We start from the raw sequence: 18,762 nt of genomic DNA on the forward strand, positions 1-18,762 counted from the left end.
AAATTTTTGGACATGGAAGAAGTAATCAATATTATTGTAATGGTTTGTAGGAGTTCATCACCAATCCTACAGAATATAAATAAAAATTATGGATAGAAGACTTTTGAATAATAAAAAATATTTATGCAACCTTGTAGAAGTAAATGATCGAACATTTCAATCGCATTAGCAAGCCCAAGTTAGACAACACTAAATTTAAAAAATAAGGCCCGTAATTAATCTACACTTGAAACCTCTATTCAGACACTTTCAAGTAGTATCAAATAAATTGAGAGAATTAACAAGTGAACTGAACTAGAAATCTGTGGACTCCAACAATACACTATTAAACGTCAGACCAGTGTTTGCTTTTGAATGATGGTAAGGTAGTTTTTAATGTATACGTATCCTGTTTCAATTCTATTGTATATATATACTTAATACAATTGTATTGTATATATAATTCTATTGTACCATAGACTAAGTAAGATTGAAATTAGATCCGAGTTGGATTTAAGTTAGACTAAGTTAGATCTGTGTTAATTCTATAGTCAATATGTAGTGAATGAAATAAAATAGAATGATACAATAGTAAGGGTACTGGTAATTCTTTCAAAATATACTTCCAACTAGCCCTAAAAAATACTTGAAAAAATATTACTATTGTAATGGGTATTGAATTTAGAAGTATAAATAACCTGTTGGTTGACCTGTATAATAACCTATTAACCATTCTTCCTAAAAACGTATTTCTTCAGGGCTAGGCCTACTTAATTTGTTAGTTTAAAAGTAATGCCATAGTTATTATTTTAAACACTTGAAATTGGAGTGAACATCCGAAACTGGTTATTTTTTATTTTGTTATTTTATATTGAAACGTTTTGAAAAGGGTACTATGTTATTATTTTTCAACTAATAACCATTTACCAATATTTTAAGATAAGGTGCTACATTTATTCATGTCCATATTCAAATTCAATTTTATTTACCAAAATTTGATACTCATGATTATTCATCCAAAGCTAGGCTTTATCCTGAACTAAATATGAACTTTGAATGAATTCCTCCATGGAAAATATTTAAGGGTGGTGTGGCAGAGAGGACCTAGAGTACTAACTCGGCAATTATTAAATTCAATTTATTATTATTCATGGAAACTACTCATTGGGTAGAGAATTAGAAATGTTTGATTTTACTGATTGAGATTTGAGATTTGTATTGATTGATGATTTACTCACGTTTCTGCTCAGAAGCAGTGATGGATTCGGAGGGCTTGCTAGGCTTTCCTGGCCCAGCTTCGTTGACAGCGACCACTCTGAACTCGTAACGAGATCCTTCACGCAGATCGTGAACTGTGAACATTGTGTTGGGAGTCGGGTAATTGTTGGCTCTCAGCCACTCACCTCCGCGCTCCTTCTTCTCAACATAGTAACCTGTCCAAACCAAACGAAAACATTAGATCATCGATGTGTATTACATTATATATTATATTCAATCATTCAGAATTATACAACTTACAGGAAAGTACCACAGGCTTAGACTACGCCCAAAACGGTTCCAATTCTAATTTTTACAACAGTCCAAATGTAGCTAGAGGCTATGTGTCACTTCAAAATTCTTCAATTACACACTCAATTTACAATCCTATATTATGTAGCACATAAAAGAAAACACTTTACAGTTTTATAATACTAATTTAAACAGGAAGCACACGACACAGATAGATTAAAAATACTTAGAAACTTACATTATGTAAATTTTCAAATAAATAAATAAATTATTTTCGGAAATTTTCGGTGGCTTTGCCAACCTTCAAACTGGGTTTAAACTGAGCAACAAAACAGCACTGCTCGGCTTGAGGAAGGTTGGCAAAACCATCGAACATTTCCGAAAATAATGTAAGTTTCTAAGTGTTTTTAATCTATCTGTGTCGTGTGTTTCCTGTTTAAATTAGCATTGTATATTATTATGTATAATGAAACACTCAATAGGTATCCGTTTTGCCCATATACATGACATTTTTCCAAGTATAATGGCATTCTCCAGTATCAAGATGAATTATTCATTATTTATTATTTGGAATTAATTTTTTTGTGTGAAGTCCCTTACGGGAAGGCCCCACATAGCCTGAATATATAATATGAGCCGTCAATGAGCTTCACGACCAGCCGGGACCATAATATTTTAACGTACCCATCCGATAACACGGGAGTGACCGGGTTTGAAAACTTTTGTCCATATCTGGGTTTGAACCTGGTACTTCCAGGCTGTACGTAAACCCTATATCTATTAGACTACAGATCACTCCAGATATTTAACAATTTAAAAAATTTTGTTCATATGTGGGTTAGAACCCGGGAACTCAAGATTGCTATGCAAGCACTATATCTATACTATACCATGGATCACTCCAGCAAATCGAATGAATTTGATAAAGGTGAAAATATAGATTGCGAATGTACCTGTAACCGGTCTGCCTCCAGAGTTGGTGGGAGGTGTCCAGGTAAGAGTGCAAGAGTTCGGAGTGTACTCCATGATTTCTGGTTGTCCTGGAGCATCTGGAGGATCGAACGGACTCTTGGCCGTAACTGGCTTGCCTTCCAGAGGATCTGATACACCGTAGATGTTCTCTGCCTTCACTCTGAAGATGTACTTTTTGCCTTCGGTCAAGCCCTTTACCGTGAAAGATGTCTTCGGGCAGAAGCCTGGCACGGGCTTCCAGCTGTCTGTTCCTGCTTCACTCATCTCCACAATGTAGCCTAAAATTGATTACATGAGAAATTAATCGTATTTCATAATGATAAACATGTGATAAGTGGAAACCATTCATATTAGAAGTATTGACTTGGATAACTAGAAATACACTAATCTTTGATAAGAAAACAACTGAATTGATAACAAGTTAGCAGATGGTTGAGTATTTTAGCAAATTATTAAAGTCCACATGAGAACGTGCCATTTCAAACATTTCAATAGGTGTAACTCCAGTGTAGACAAGAGGACCATTTGGCATCATAGGTCTGCTTACTACTGTAACCTCAATATCAGCCGAGTCTTTTCCATGCTCGTTGTATGCTTTCACTGTGTAAATTCCAGAGTCTGAACGTACTGAGTTCTCAATACGGAGTTTGGTTACATTGGCTGTGGTATCCTCCTGAACAAACAAACACATAAAATAATTAATCAATGATTAGGAGAAAAAATGAAATTAATTAAATCCGTACAGGTGTACTTATGGAATTTAAGTTTTAAATACTTATAAGAAGTTATTTGTTTATAAGAGGTAAAAGTGGTTCTATACTATAAGAATGTACTGTATGTTCCTTTCTTATTCGTATTTTATTCATCGTGTTTTTCCTAAATTATACCAGTATCTATTTATTCACAATTTTACAACCGTAACAACAGTACCCAAATATGCTTCCTTAACATCACAAGAAAACTAAAATAGAATTCATATTCAGAACAAAAGATTACTAAAACTTATGTAAGAAAAGAAAAAAATAACTTTGAACACATTTTCAAATTAATGTTGAAAAGTGACAATGATGGCGAGAATGATATGAGCGCCTAAAGTTTAATTTTTTGGGACAGAACATTTCAAATTCGGTAAGAGATAGATCCATGAGATTTAGAGGATAGATTCTTCATGGTATTGTTGATCTATTTAAACAAACATTTTCTGAAAATATCAATTTTTAAGATAGTTATTCAATTTGCTAAAAATAACCAAAAATAACTTTCATTTGAGTTATTTTTGGTAAATTAAATAACTTTTTCAAAAATTGATATTTTCAGAAAATTTTTGTTTTACTAGATCAACAATACCATGAAGAATCTATCCTGTAAATCTCATGGATTTGTCTCTTAACGAATTTGAAATGTTCTGTCCCAAAAATTTAAACTTTTGGCGCTTATATCTCAAAAAGTAATGATTGGAAAAAATGTTTTCCTGAGAAAACTTTTTCATTTTAATAGCTTGATGATATACAAATCGAAAAACTTTGAAAAATATCACTAGTAGAAAGTTTATTTTTAGCCTTTGCACAGCCTTAAGTGGTGATAACAATAAAAAAGATAATAAGACAGATTAATTCCTATATTCCATTTTTCCACAATACTTCCAGACTAAGCAAAACTATGGGGAAGCAGAATTCATGCGAGTATATTATTAAAAAGCCCCAAGCTATTAAAGCCCCAATTATTATTATTATATACAATAATGATGGATTATGGTAAGAACATGGATTACGTCTCGTTTCTTTAATCCACAGCATCTTTTGTAAAAGAATAATTCATTTTGTCTTTTCTTCTTTAGGGCTTGAATATAAATAAAAATATAAAGCTGAGTATCCTTTTTAAATTATTTCGTCACGACACGTTTCGGTGTGAAGTCAAGTCTTGATAATGGCATTAGTAGCCGAAACATGTCGTGACGAAATAATTTAAAAATGGTACTCAGATTTTATATTTTTATTTATAATTCATTTTTATGAGCCTTAAAGATATAACTAATGTGCTTGTGGAACTGAAAATATTCAAATACATTAAAAATTAACACAGGTAAGGTGAATGCATCTACTTAGTCTCTGGCAATAATTACATTTTATAGAATGAAATGAAGACAATGCTTCAAGCAGTTGAACGTTACTCTTCCTCTGAGAAACTGAAAATGAATTATGATTTACATACGCGTACAATAAGAATATGCGTTTGAACTACTAAATTTCGTCTCTATAAAGCAAATGACTTTGAAAATTATTGATTTTGATAGGGTCTTATCAGCTTTTGAAATGACATTTCGCAAAAAGAAAAGCCTTCCAAGCTGTCTCCAAAGTGTGATTGTGGAGATGAGATAATGTCAGCAAGAACTCATGTAGTTTCAACAGAAAAATAATTATTTTTAAAGTGTCTGTCATTGTTGAAACATTTTTATACATAAAAATAGATACTGACAAACATAACAACCACGAAAAGTTTTGGTCTAACAAAAATTCACGGAGTGAAATCACATGAATATAGCAATAACGAAAAGTGAATTAATAGTAACTTACAGTCAATCTATGGGTAACTGGGAGCTTGCCGCTGTCAACGGTCCATTCAATCTTTGGAGTGGGAGCACCAGATAATGGAATGTTGATAATAATGGGTTCTCCAGCACGGACCTTGATCTTCTTGCCAATAATTCCATCCAAGAATAGTTTTGGTTTTTCTAGAGTGATGGAAAACAGATATTAACATCATTAGCGACAAGACTCAAGAATCTTGATTTGCATTGTTGTGGATATGTTCCAGTCTTAAAAATTTATTTTTTGAAAAAATAACTTGAACGAATATTTTTGAAAAACTGGGCGAAAAAAGTTATATTTCTGAAACACTGAATATTTTGACAATATTTAAAATAATTGACAATATTTCAAATAATTGACAAAATTTCATATACTTATAGCTATTCAGTTACAATAAATTAATAATGTCTCAGGAATTTTCTCAAATGAGTGACATACTTAGTAAAGTCTAGCTAAGAAAAAACAATCATGAGAGTGTAGAGCAATAGCGTAATTCATGCTTACAGAATCTTTTGGAGATTTTAATCATTTATGAAATCATAATATAAAATAAGTAGATTAAGAATTTTGTTGATTTGATAATCAATAATGACCATTCCCTCACTATAACTAATTAATTCTCTAACATAATAATTATGTATTTATTTACATTCTTCATTTAATTCGATTTGATTTTTTGGTTGTCAATAAATTGATTGTACATCATGAGACCTTACTTGTTGGTATCCTAATATGATAACAGTTTTATCCGACTATTTGGAAACTTTCTCTACCCAGTATAGCCTAGTCATGAACATTAAAATTTATTTCAAGTATAAGCGTAGACTATTTTACAAAAAAAAAATAATAATATAGTTTTGACACTTGATAATGGGACAAATAATAAGGTCCAATTTGATCAATACTTGTGAGGAAGGGAACGAGATACGTTCCAAAAATTCCAAGAGAAACTAATGGAAGAAATGTGAACTTACTCGACAAGGTTCCTTGTTGATCTTAACCCAACGTCCAGTGGACTTGTCGCAACGTTCAATGTCATATCCAATAATTGGTGAGCCACCATTGCTAATGGGCGAGGTCCACTTCAGTTTGATGTGATCTTTGTGCACATCTGTTGCTTCAGGCTTACCAGGTTTGCCAGGAACGTCTGCAATATCCAACCACGTCAAAATCGAATAAAATCAAAATAAATGTTATTCTATTAAAATAGTTACAATAAAGTTGGTTGTACATTGGACATAATTAAAAGTGATTAAATATTACACTAAACAGTACATCATCATAAAGTAATAAATACATACAACGCATCTACGTACGTAATGTTTAATTGTTCAGAAAATATCCCTACTTAGGCCATCGGCTATTAGGAAGGGTGAGTCAACATTAACACCATAGTAAAATATTGCGATGATAATGAGAATGGAAGAAACTTTGATATTAAAGTAAAATTGGATGGAAGTAAAACTGGATATTACTGGAGTGGAATATATCAAAGTGAACTAAGCTGGGATCTGTTAAGCCTTCTCTATTTCCGAGAATGAAAGCTTGTCTACAATTAACTAAACAAAGCCAGTTTAAAACTGATTCAAAACTACATTAGAATCATGGACTATATGGAATGAACTACGTTACATGGAATCATGGACAATATATTCATAACTAGAATTATTGAATCAAACTGCTGTAGAATTATGAATTTACTCTCAAATTTACTGGTATGTAGCTCAATCTGCTCAATCAAGCTAATTGTAATGTATCTGTTGACCGTTTTCGAAACGCTTTTCTACATTAAATTTGCGGAAATAGAAAACCATACTAATGCAATTGTTTATATGTTGCAATTCTTTCAACAAAAGTTGCTCACTCTGAAGTTAAATAGTGTTCTGTACTCACCGAACTGATTCTTGGCAACAATCGGTTTCGTTGTTGTAATCGGCTCAGAACGTCCCTGGAGATTCTCAGCCATCACTCTGAACTCATACTTGGTACCCTCCAACAGTCTCGGAACGGTAGCATGACTGACACCCGGCTTGACATGGTTTAGGGCAGGCACCCATCCACCTCCATGGGACAGATCACGCTTCTCAATCACGTAACCGGTTATCTCACTGCCTCCGTTATCTTTAGGTGGCTGCCAGCTCAGAGTGACACTGGAAGCTGTAATCTCCTCGTACTCAAGAGGTTCTCCCGGTGGTCCCGGACGGTCGAGAACTGTTATCTGGAATGATCCCTCGTCCGTTCCGGAACTGTTCCTTAGCAACAGATGGTAGGAGCCGCTGTCCGAACGTCTCGTGTTGACTGTGTGGATGATCGTGTGGTAACCGATCGAAGTGACCGTGGTTCTAGCGTCGGTTGTCACTTCGCGGCTACCCTCGTCTCTGGACGCCGTCCAGACCACTTCTGGAGGTGGCTCACCGACAAAGTCGATTTCTACGTGCAGGATAGTGCCGGCCTTCAGCACAATGTCCTTCAATGGTGTCTTGATCTTTGGTGCCACTGTAATAAGTTTTATATAGATAAATAACATATTCAAAACTTAGATTCATGTCATGAAATTCTGTAACACAAACCTAAGAGTTACAATGGTGAAAAAATGAGACAGAGATGTTGTCAATATCACTTTAATTTTGTTTTACAAAAGGACCATGGTTTCGGGGCTACACCTGCCCCATCCTCAGCTAGACTGGTGTTCTCAGCTGAAGATGGGGCAGGTGTATCCCCGAAACCATTGTCCTTTTGTGAAACAAAATTAAAGACAACTTAAGTGTCAGATTAACTGACAACATCTGTGTCTCATTTTTTTCATTATGGAGAAATACCACAATATCTCTTCAAAAACAATCAATTTCTTAATTACAATGGTATTTTAGAAAGAAGAAATTTGGTGGAGCTGTCAAAAAAAACAGTCAGAAATTACAAATACACGAATAACAAATCCATGTTGACCTCTCTCAGTCCATTGTAGAGTTTCAGGTTGAGTGTAAAACAGGATTTGTCCTAGCTCTGTCGTTTTATGTTTCATCACGGACTATTTTAAAGTTTTAATATCACATTCTTGTATAACAGTGTATTACAGTGATGCCTATTAAATTACATATGTTCGATCATTTGTAATTTTAAGGCAGCCAATGAATGATTAAGATTTGTAATGGATTGTAATTTTTCTGAACTAGCTACCTACTTGGTACCTACTTTTCTGCAGTATGCTGTTTTATGCCACAGAGTTCTGAATGTATAGTGATAGATATAGATGCATAGAAGGAGGCTAATCCAGCTATCAACACTAAAGTTGATAATATTTATATTATATCTGAATTGACTTGCTCACTGCGATCTAGGGGAGAATGTTGCAACTACGTCAAGAAATTTATCTAATTCCTTCTCAGTAGGCGATAATATTCATTTGAACTGTATAAACACTTTTGATGAAATGGATATACTATCAATTGGATCCATTCCTAGTCATCCAACCACTTTTGTTTCAGAGTTATAATCTCTCAAAAAATCTAAGTTCTCGCAAGGCCAATCTCGGAACTAGGAGCTCTTCAGCATATATACAGAAATTTGTAGCAACAGCTTTTGTGTAGTATGAAAGGAGAGATACTTAGCACTCTCCTAAACAAGGATGGAAACACACATACCGGTTAAGGCACATCTGGGCTTGCCCAGAAATCTTAAACACCATTTTCTTCTATTTACTTGTAGAATAAAAGTTAAATTATAGAGTTAACAGAATTATTACTATTAACAATAATTTTGAAGAATAATTCTTCGTTAACAATACCTTATTAATACTGGTGAAAAATAATGGCATACTGAAATAAATGTTTGCGTGATTCAGTATAATTATTTCTTCAATTATGTAGGTTCTACTGCAGAGAAAAAAGTTGAAATACTGCTTTTCACTCAAAACAGAGTGGAGTCAGAACAGAGACCATCCAACTACTCAATGTAATTTTTCAATCGATTAATTTGATTTATTCTACTAGTACACAAATCAATGGAGTGAGTGTACTGAGCGAGTTATAAGTTCTGTTGTGTACACCAAAAATAGTCAACTTAATTCTCGTGAAAATGAAGAATGAAATGCAACAATTCAATCAAATAAGATGAAACAATTTCAAGTGAGCCATGAGAAGGAATAGATTATAGTTGTGTTTTGAGTGATGAATAGACACATTGTCAACCACTAGTTAGATGTAACTAGAGGTTCACAACATTTTTTTGTCATAGTCATTCAATTTCAGCTGTTTTACATTCATGAAATCAAGCCGGTAAACAGCTGATTGTAGAACAAATAAACATGTGATTTTCATTACAGCATACTATACTGTAAAGAGATCATATGTTCTCTTTACAGTCGAGTATGTTAGGACTCTACTGAGTCCCAATAACATCTGAGTAATTAATATACTAACTCAAATAATTAAAGAACTCATTTAAGGAGTTTCAAGTTATAAGAACTCATCAGAAATCTTATAATTTAGGCCTTTATTATTTTATTTGAGCTCGAAGGGTCTGTCTGTTATGAACTAGGCGCTACGGGCTAGGTCATGTTTATAGAATGCAGTAGCTCGAGCAGCAGCAGGTAATGGTTTCTATTTCTCAGCAATATTATTCTTTCTCAGATAAGTATGACAAAAAATATTGTACGTAACTTGCACGGTAACGTATTTACCGCATTCGTATGATAATTCTGAGAAAAACAATCATACTTATGCGGTAAATTATCAATACCGGACTTGTTAAGTACTATTGTGTTTATTCACTATGAAGAAAAAGATTGCTTTCAAATTTTTGGAATTTATCAATGTTATTGAAATATTTTGTGGTTTAACAAATGTTATTTGTAGGATAAATTGAAGAATACTTACAGATGTTTGAGCAGCGGGTACAGTAACAGCATTAACCCAATAGGGACTGCCCTTCTCCTTCTTTTGAATAATGTACTCTGTGATAGGAGATCCGCCGTCCGATTTGGGCTTAACCCAAGCAATATCGGCATGATCTTCATCCCAATCTGTTACGACTGGCTTCTCTGGAGCTTCAGGCTCGTCTGTAATAAAAGACAGGAAAAACATTATTTCAGCTCTCATAGGTAGAATACATTATTTTCTACCGATAAAAAATATTTTATATTATAGTATTACAGTTAGTACACGTAATACTCGACGGATACAGATAGTATTATAGGATACAGATATTATTCAAGCGATCTATAATACTTATTTAATTCAATCAATTATTTATTCATGAAATAATATAATCATAGATATAACAATTGAAAGACCACAACGCTAAGCACCGATTGCCTTTTTTTTAATTTGCACCATTTTATTCAAATCTCTATCTAGTAAACAACTAATAACTGTTTTGAGCTGCATAAAATTTGCAAGTCAATTCATGAGGTCTTAGAAATGTTTGAGTCAGTTAAAAGACACAATATAGCACCACGAAATATTTCCACTTATTTTATATTAACTCAATAAACATTTCCAAAACAGAAGTAGAACCTGCACATATAAGATGTCAATACTTTGATTTGGTACAACCCACATGTATTTGATATACTACAACGTTTACAGCTACTGTATTGCTTGAGTATTTCAATATAATATTGTGTAAGAATTCGAATAAATTAAACAAAAATATATATACAGAGTTAGCCATTTTGGATACAAGCATCATAGAAATTTTTTATTGTTGTCATCTTTCTTGTTTTAAAAAGGTCTTTAAAATGATGTACTAATGGGTATTTACATTTGAAATATTCGAGTTACACCGAAGTCACCCCCTTATGAGGGGTTGAAATTCAGTTGTACGTCAAAAGTTAGAGTATTCGACCAATAACTTATCCTGAAAGTTACAGTATTATATCTACAACAGTCTTCAACGTATTGAAGGGTTCCCATACATATGACTCACTCTGTATATTTATTATTGAGACGTTTCGAAGTTATATGTTAGCATTTACCACCTATATTTCAGGAACAAAATGAACGCAAGCAAATTGTCAGTGAGTGATACCTACTATTTATGAAAAAATGTATATAATTATATTATTGAGACGTTTCTAAGTTCTATGTCTAGCATTTTCCACCTATATTTCAGGATCGAAGCAAGTTTTCTATGATTGAAAACAAAATTACAAAAAAGGTAATTCCTATGATTGATATCTACTATCAGGTTCTGCTGAACGATACTTACCAAATTCGTTTCTGGCGATAACTGGTTTGGTGAGCTCCAAAGGTTCCGACTCTCCAACGCTGTTGACAGCCCTCACTCTGAACAGATACTCCTTGCGATGCACCAAACGCACCACTTCATGATTTAAAACTGGCGCCATTCCAGCGTCCGACCACGTACCACGTGACAGATCCATCTTTTCAATGACATAGTGCAGGATCGGTGAGCCACCGTCATCCACGGGCACTCTCCACGATAATCTGCAGCTCTCTTTGCTCACATTGGTCACCTCCAGTGGTCCCTCAGGAGGAGATGGCTTGTCTGTCAACAAAAAATGAAGTGTTATTGACATAAAATCATCGATTTGTCAAAAATTTAGGAAAATATCAGCTAGTGTTGATATATGGAATACACTTCAATTTTCTACGTTTGTCTGTCAAGAAATAATAGTATTATTAAAATGCAATCCTCGATTTGTCAACACTGTAGGAAAATATCAGCGAGCGTTGATATGTAAAATACGCTTCAATTGTCTACGCTTGTCAGTCAAGAAGAACAAATAGTGGTATTTGAAAAAAAATTATCAAATTTTTCAGCACTGTGGGATAATATCACAAGTGATAATGAACAGCTATGGCAGTTTATTGCATCAAATGTACTCTATTGATTTATTATATGCGTGCAGAAGAAACGGAGTGGTATTGAAAAATTCCCAAATTGTAAAAACTGAAGTAAAATATCTTCCTGAATGGAATAGAAGAAGCTATGAAAGTTTATTGCATTACGTTTGCTGTATTGACTTTTGTAAGAGTTGCATGAGATCTATCAATTTGACAAAAATATATCTATTAGAAATACATTTAAATAAATAATCAAACGTATCATGTTTATTCAGAAATTGAGGAGTCTTTGAAAATATGACATTATTAACAATGTTATTGGCAACATTGATGTTGCATGAATTTTTCTGAATGTTAGTATCGTTTCATGTTGAAAAATCATCTTATTAATAGAAATTTGAATGAGATAATACACTTTAAAACCTCGATTTTATTATCAGAGATTGAATTAATATAACTTTTTCACTCAAAAATATTCATTTTTGTTTATGTGCAGTAGTCATAACATCTATAAAAAACCTCCCAAGTATTACAGATTTATCAACAAATAGTAAATAGTCTTCTTAACTAGGAATACCTGCGGTGTACCATGTAACTGGGAATAATTAAACAAGAGCTTTCAATTCAAAATAAAATTTTCAAGTGAACACTATAGGAGCTAAGGGAAACATCAAACACTATTTTAACTAAGGGAATGAGATATTACACTATAAAACTTGAATTTTATCATCAGAGGTTGAATTAATATAACTTTTCTCACTCGAAAAACCACTATACGTACCAATGACAGTAACGGTTGCCGAAGCTGATGCAATTCCCAAACTGTTCTCCAGTGTGAGAGTGTAACGTCCGGTGTCAGATCGTACAGAGAACGGAATTTCGAACAGAGTCTGATTGCTGAACGTTCTGATATCAGCGCGGCCATCGCCTGGAATGGGTGATCCATTGAGTGACCACTTGGCAGTTGGCTTCGGCGATCCTTCGATCGGAATCGTGTAGCTGATTTTCTGTCCAGCCGTCACAATCAGATCTTGAAGGGCGAGCAAGTCAATCTCAGGAGCCACTATAACAAACAATCAATGGTTGTTGTCATGAAAGTAAATAGAACACATTTATCATAAAATAAACAGCAAACAAACATAGTCTAAACCACTCGGGGACTTCAATAGAAATAATAAAATTCGGCTACACAATTTTTTGGAAAGCGATAATTTTCTCAAGAGTTTAAGTGTCGATTACACGTGGCGAGTTTACTACTAGCTACTAGCCTGGTAGTTAGAAGCCAACTAGTCGGCGAGTGTGCTAGTTGACGCGTACATGCAGCTTGTCACTCATGCAGTGTGTGGCAGAGAGGACCAGGAGTCCTAACTCCGCCCTAATAAAGGCAAATGGTCAATCAATCAATCAATCACTCTCCAACTTCGGCTTTAACCAGTTCGTGTGGTATTTTCATCACAACAGGCTTGCCACTTGACGCTTTTCAACTATCAACTCCCTTTACACACGGCTTAAACGTCGGCGAGTAGTGGGCAAAGTTGGTCAACTTTTAGCGAGTTGGTCTTCAACTTTTTCCCAATCATTGTTCAATATACTTCAAAGCTATAATTGATAAATCATCGATACTGCTATGTAATATGAGTCACTTCATAGGCGACTGTCGGCCTACTTTTTATTTTAGCGCTAGGTGATCAATTTTTATATTACCATCTCAAACAGACTTGTCTAAGTACCTCGAGAATACTCAATTGGCATTTCATTTTATTTTGTGATAGTATTTTCCCATGTTATCAAATTTATAATACTTCTATTATGTATTTCTAGGATGTTGTATTTTTTTATTTCTGCCAATAAAACATCTCAAACATAAAAATTCTGGTTTAATAGCCTGCTTGTTGGCTAGTGACGGAATACACAGAGATGTTTTACTATAAAATAGCAAAATAGATGGCTAGTAGCTAGTAAACTCTCCATGTGTGAAGGACCCTTTACAAACGATAGTAGAAATTGAAACGGAGAGTTGACTCGATTAAAGTTGAAACTCAAACTTACAAATATCTATTTTAAAAATAGAATCCACACAGATATCCTTATCGTTCATATGTGACTGTTACACAAGTAAGATTGACAATATTTCTAAATCATGAGGAATAACAATGAACAATAATTCCTGCACTAGACAGGAAGACATCAAAGTATAGAGAATATTATTTCAAATAATATGTGAACCCACCTTCCCAATAAAACTTATCTGCAGCTCACACAAATATTACTCAAGTATTTTCACTTCTACTCTTGTGCATGGATCACCATAGCTGAGTGGGTTTATTCCCATTAAATTTTAATTTGTGGTTGAGTAGTAGAATGGACAAACAGTCCAAACTTTCATTCGTTTTTCTTCATTCAAAAAATAAATAAACAGTCAAAGACATCCCAAAAAGCAAATACAATATTGTTTCCTAATTAATTTCCGAATACTCTGCCAAGTCATTTTAAATGAAGAGTTCAATCTATCCTATGCGTAGCTATTTTCTATTTTGTATGAATATTTGACAAATACAATTTTTACTTTCGTTTTGAAGAAAATGAATTTATTATTAATTTATGAATCAATGATTGAAATAACTTACCAAATCGAGGCTTGGTGATGACTGGCAGTGATGCGTCACTTGGCTCTGACTGACCACCCTTATTCACAGCAATCACTCTGAATTCATATTCCTCGTTTTCAGTTAGATCTGGAATCCTGGTCTTAGTTACTGTTCCGGCTACATCAAGAGCTTTCTCCCATGTTCTGAAAACAGGTGCAATGCAACTCAAATAGTTTTATTATTTGTTCTTGAGCAAGTACTCATACAAATAGAAGTCGCTATGCTAATCAGATACATAATATATTATTGATTCACAGAACAATTCATCAAAACACGAACATTACAAAGCCCCTGTCAAGATATAATAACAATATTTAAAATTAAAATTAGAAATTAAAAAAAATACAAAATCAGTTTGGCTATCATTGAGTGAAATTGCATTATTGGAAATAACAAGCATTTTAAAAAGAATTCGATAGAAATTTCCAAATATAGCAATATCAAAATTATCCGATAATGTGATATTAGATTAGGAATTTTGTAGCTACATTAATAATGTGTGCGAATTCTGAGGTATAAATGCAAATATAAGTTGATTCAAAACGTTTTATCAGTATTTTAATTGACTGAAAGTGGTATTCACTTCAAAGAAAACTATTAAAAAAAGTTGAGCGATAATTTTCAGGATAACTAATCAAGTTTTTTATCGGATTATTTGTGTCATCAGATCTAACTAGATTATGAATTAGATTTGGATTAAGTTCTTGGATCAGAGTACACAAAATGTAATGATTTTTACATGGACTTATAAGGATATAAGTTCTTGGATCAGAGTACACAAAATGTATGTGATATCCTTACCCTAATTCATAGTAAACTCTTCTAAAACAATCTGATATTGATGTTCTTTATTACTCTCTGATGTTGATGTTCTTTATTACTCTATTTCAGGAAACATTATTCAATCTTCTTGATCAGGCACAATATTCATGATCTTCTTGATCATGAATAGAACTGGATTACCATATATCAGTATCGGTGAAGGTGTCCGGTACAGTGAGAATATTATTCCCATGAGTTCTAATGAGACTATTCATTCTGACTCTGTCGGGCTGAGTGGGAACAGTACAATTAGAACTCATGGGAATCATAATATTTTACTGTGCCGGTCACGTTTACTGACACTGATATGTGGGAATCCAGCTTAATATGCGCTTATCCATTATAGCAATACATTTTCTAACAAATTAAAACATTATTCAATCTTTAAGATCATATATATCCATCATAATAATAAGTCGTAAAAATGAATCTGAAATTTTGAATTGGGTGAAATTCACGTTATATTTTCATAAAATGATTACTGACTATTGAAACTGATTACTCACCCAAACTTGGGCCTCATTTCAATAATGTAGGACGTAATTGGAGAGCCTCCATCCCTCTTTGGTGGGTTCCATTCGAGGTCGACGAAGTTCTTACCCCAGTCTGCAAATTGATATTTAAAATTAGCCTTCTTTATAGAATAAATCACTAACGATCAAAACATAATAATATTGGAACCTTCCAATTGTGTACTGGAAAAAGTGAAAAATGAGAAATGTATGTATATAAAAAAGGTAGATCTACTCTTACAACAGGAAACATATTATTATAAAGTGAAATCATTATTGCCTAAAGAGTTCTTTTAATTTAGTAGCTGTAAAATAGTAAGTAGAAGTAGATAGCTTAATTGCATATTGTTGATCATTCATTGATTTGATTCAATGATTACAAAGAATGATTACATATGAGATGATTACATAGAGAATGATTACATCTGAGATGATTAAAAAGGAAAAACTATTTTTTCTGTTATTGACTCAATGGTTTTGGAATGTCTATTTTTGTTATCCAAAGATTCACGGTTGGATTGTCATTGAAGAAAAAGAATTTAATTTCATTGAATTTAGGAGGCTTTTATAATGTAAAAGTTGGAAATTCGTTTTAAGATCAAGAGTTGATTTATAATATGGCATGAGAGACTTACCGGTGGCTTGAGGTGTTCCAGGCTTCTCTGGCTTTCCATAAGGATCCTTAGCAGTGATGGGATTCTGTCCAGTGAGAGGCAATGAATCACCCAGCTTGTTGACAGCCTTCACACGGAAATTATAGTCGTGTCCCTCAATGAGATGGTCAACCCTCATATGAGTACCCGAAACTTCTCCTACAGGAACCCATCTCATCGATTCTGAATCCTGTTTCTCAATGGCATAATGAGTGATGTCAGAGCCTCCGTCATCTTTAGGAGGACGCCACTGTATGGTACATGATGATTTTGTGATGTTAGAAGTCTGGAGAGGTCCTTCAGGTGGCTGAGGAATATCTAGAACTGTGATGGTAACAGAGGCAGTATCTGTTCCATTCATGTTCTTAGCTGTCAAAGTGTATTTTCCACTATCTCCTCTCTTAGCGTCGATCACATGAATCTTAGTTCTGTAATCCTCGTTTGTGACCTTAATTCTGTCTGTGTTCAGAACCATATTGTCCTTGTGGATCCATTCCTTGACTGGAGGAGGTTCACCAGTTACAGGAACGTCCAATTCAAAGGTAAGACCAGCACGTACCTTGATGTCAATCATGGCATTCCTGTCAATATGTGGTGCCAACTTCTTTGGTCTAGCAATGTGAGGCTTGGTGGCATCACTAGCTTCACCAGGTCCCGCCTTGTTCACAGCTTTCACTCTGAATTCATACTGGTTTCCGGCCACAAGGTCTGGCACAGTACCCTTGGTCACGTCTCCTTCAACTTCAGCACACTTCTCCCAACTTGGGCTGAACTTTTCTCGCTTCTCAATGATATAACCTGTGACAGGAGAGCCTCCATCTTTCTCAGGTCTAGCCCATTGGAGTTGTACAAAGTCTGTATCATAGTCGACGATTTCTGGTGTTCCAGGTTTGCCTGGTTCATCGAATGGATTCTTTGCCTCAATAGCTTGAGGAGTGGTGAGAGGGTCAGATTTGCCTTGCTTGTTCACAGCTCTCACGCGGAATTTGTATTTATGGTTTGGTGTAAGACCAGCAATATCTAATGACGTTTCCGGTCCGATTGTTTCTCCAGCAGGTACCCATCGACCTGTGGCTTCATCCACTTTCTCAATCACATAGTTTTCAATGGGTTGTCCACCATCATCTTCTGGTGGTTTCCATGTGAGTTTGCATCCTTCCGCAGTGATGTCAGACACCTTCAACGGGCCTCTTGGTGGATCTGGTCTATCAATTACTGTGACCTTGACTTCGGCAATATCGGTACCGTTCACGTTCTCAGCAGTTACAGTGTATTCACCAGAATCGGCACGAGTAGCCATACGAACGCTCAGTTTTGTGTTGTAATCAGCATGCTGTACCTTTATCTTGTCACCAGGTCTCACTTCCTTCCTGCCCAGCAACCATTTGGTTGTTGGAATAGGTTCTCCACTAACTTTGACATCGAAGTTGAAGCTTTGTCCAGCCTTGATACGCACATCAATGAGATTTGTTCTATCAATCTTGGGAGCCTGGTTTCTTGGTTTGGCAATGATTGTTGGAGTGGGATCACTGGGTTCACCAGGACCCGCAGCATTCACTGCTCGCACCTGGAACACGTATGGTTCTCCTTTGGTGAGGTTTGGAACCGTAACATCGAGCTGAGTTGCCGGAACAACAGCAGCCTTTTCCCAGTTTCCAAACTTGTCCTTCACTTCGACTATATAGCCAGTGATGGGAGAGCCACCATCAGTTTTTGGTGGATCCCATTTGAGGTCAACATGGTCTGAGTCCCAGTCAGTGGCGACCAGGTGTCCTGGTTTTCCGGGTTCATCTGCAAATAATAAGAGAATATGCCGATCAGTATGGAAATTCGAAGTGACGTTTTGTATTTGGTTGTCAGACGTAAGAAACTACAAATCATAAATGAATTGTAACATGATCTAGAAGGTGATATTAACTTATTATATAGATCAAAAACACATCTTAGATAATGATAGAATTCATTTTTGAATAACTATTGCATCAGATGACATTATATTTCATAATAATGATGAATACCATTGCATACAGTTATCTTGAAGACCTCTTATGTCACGAAAATTGTATAGATTACAACGTAGAGAAAATTACATCAGAGATCATTAGATAAACTATCCTATTAGAGTGAGAGAGCTCATTTAGATGACAAGTCATTAATTATTTTACATTATTAATGAGCTTTTTCCTTAATGGGAATACAGTGAACAATTTAATAACAGGTTCATATAGGCCTAAAAATATACAGTTGTGACAGTCATAAAATAAATTTATAAG

The 18,762-nt window shown here is 34.5% G+C and overlaps 1 protein-coding gene and 1 non-coding gene across 2 annotated transcripts in view; one reads left to right on the forward strand and one right to left on the reverse strand.

Moving 5' to 3' along the window:
• The window catches only part of LOC111043958 (twitchin), a 226,797-nt gene that overhangs the window by 38,236 nt on the left and 169,799 nt on the right, over window positions 1-18,762 (reverse strand). Inside the window, 12 exon segments of the mRNA XM_039442103.1 lie at window positions 1,218-1,412; window positions 2,442-2,749; window positions 2,907-3,133; window positions 5,034-5,275; window positions 5,977-6,195; window positions 6,942-7,544; window positions 9,802-10,104; window positions 11,256-11,555; window positions 12,636-12,917; window positions 14,482-14,645; window positions 15,831-15,930; window positions 16,472-18,280. Coding sequence (XP_039298037.1) covers window positions 1,218-1,412; window positions 2,442-2,749; window positions 2,907-3,133; window positions 5,034-5,275; window positions 5,977-6,195; window positions 6,942-7,544; window positions 9,802-10,104; window positions 11,256-11,555; window positions 12,636-12,917; window positions 14,482-14,645; window positions 15,831-15,930; window positions 16,472-18,280 — 4,752 coding nt within the window.
• On the forward strand, window positions 8,630-8,738 carry LOC120355099. Its single transcript, XR_005573432.1, has one exon. It is a non-coding gene; the product is annotated as a U6atac minor spliceosomal RNA (small nuclear RNA).

Source organism: Nilaparvata lugens, chromosome X (assembly GCF_014356525.2).
Source record: "Nilaparvata lugens isolate BPH chromosome X, ASM1435652v1, whole genome shotgun sequence".
In the NCBI taxonomy this organism is placed as follows: Eukaryota; Metazoa; Arthropoda; class Insecta; order Hemiptera; family Delphacidae; genus Nilaparvata; species Nilaparvata lugens.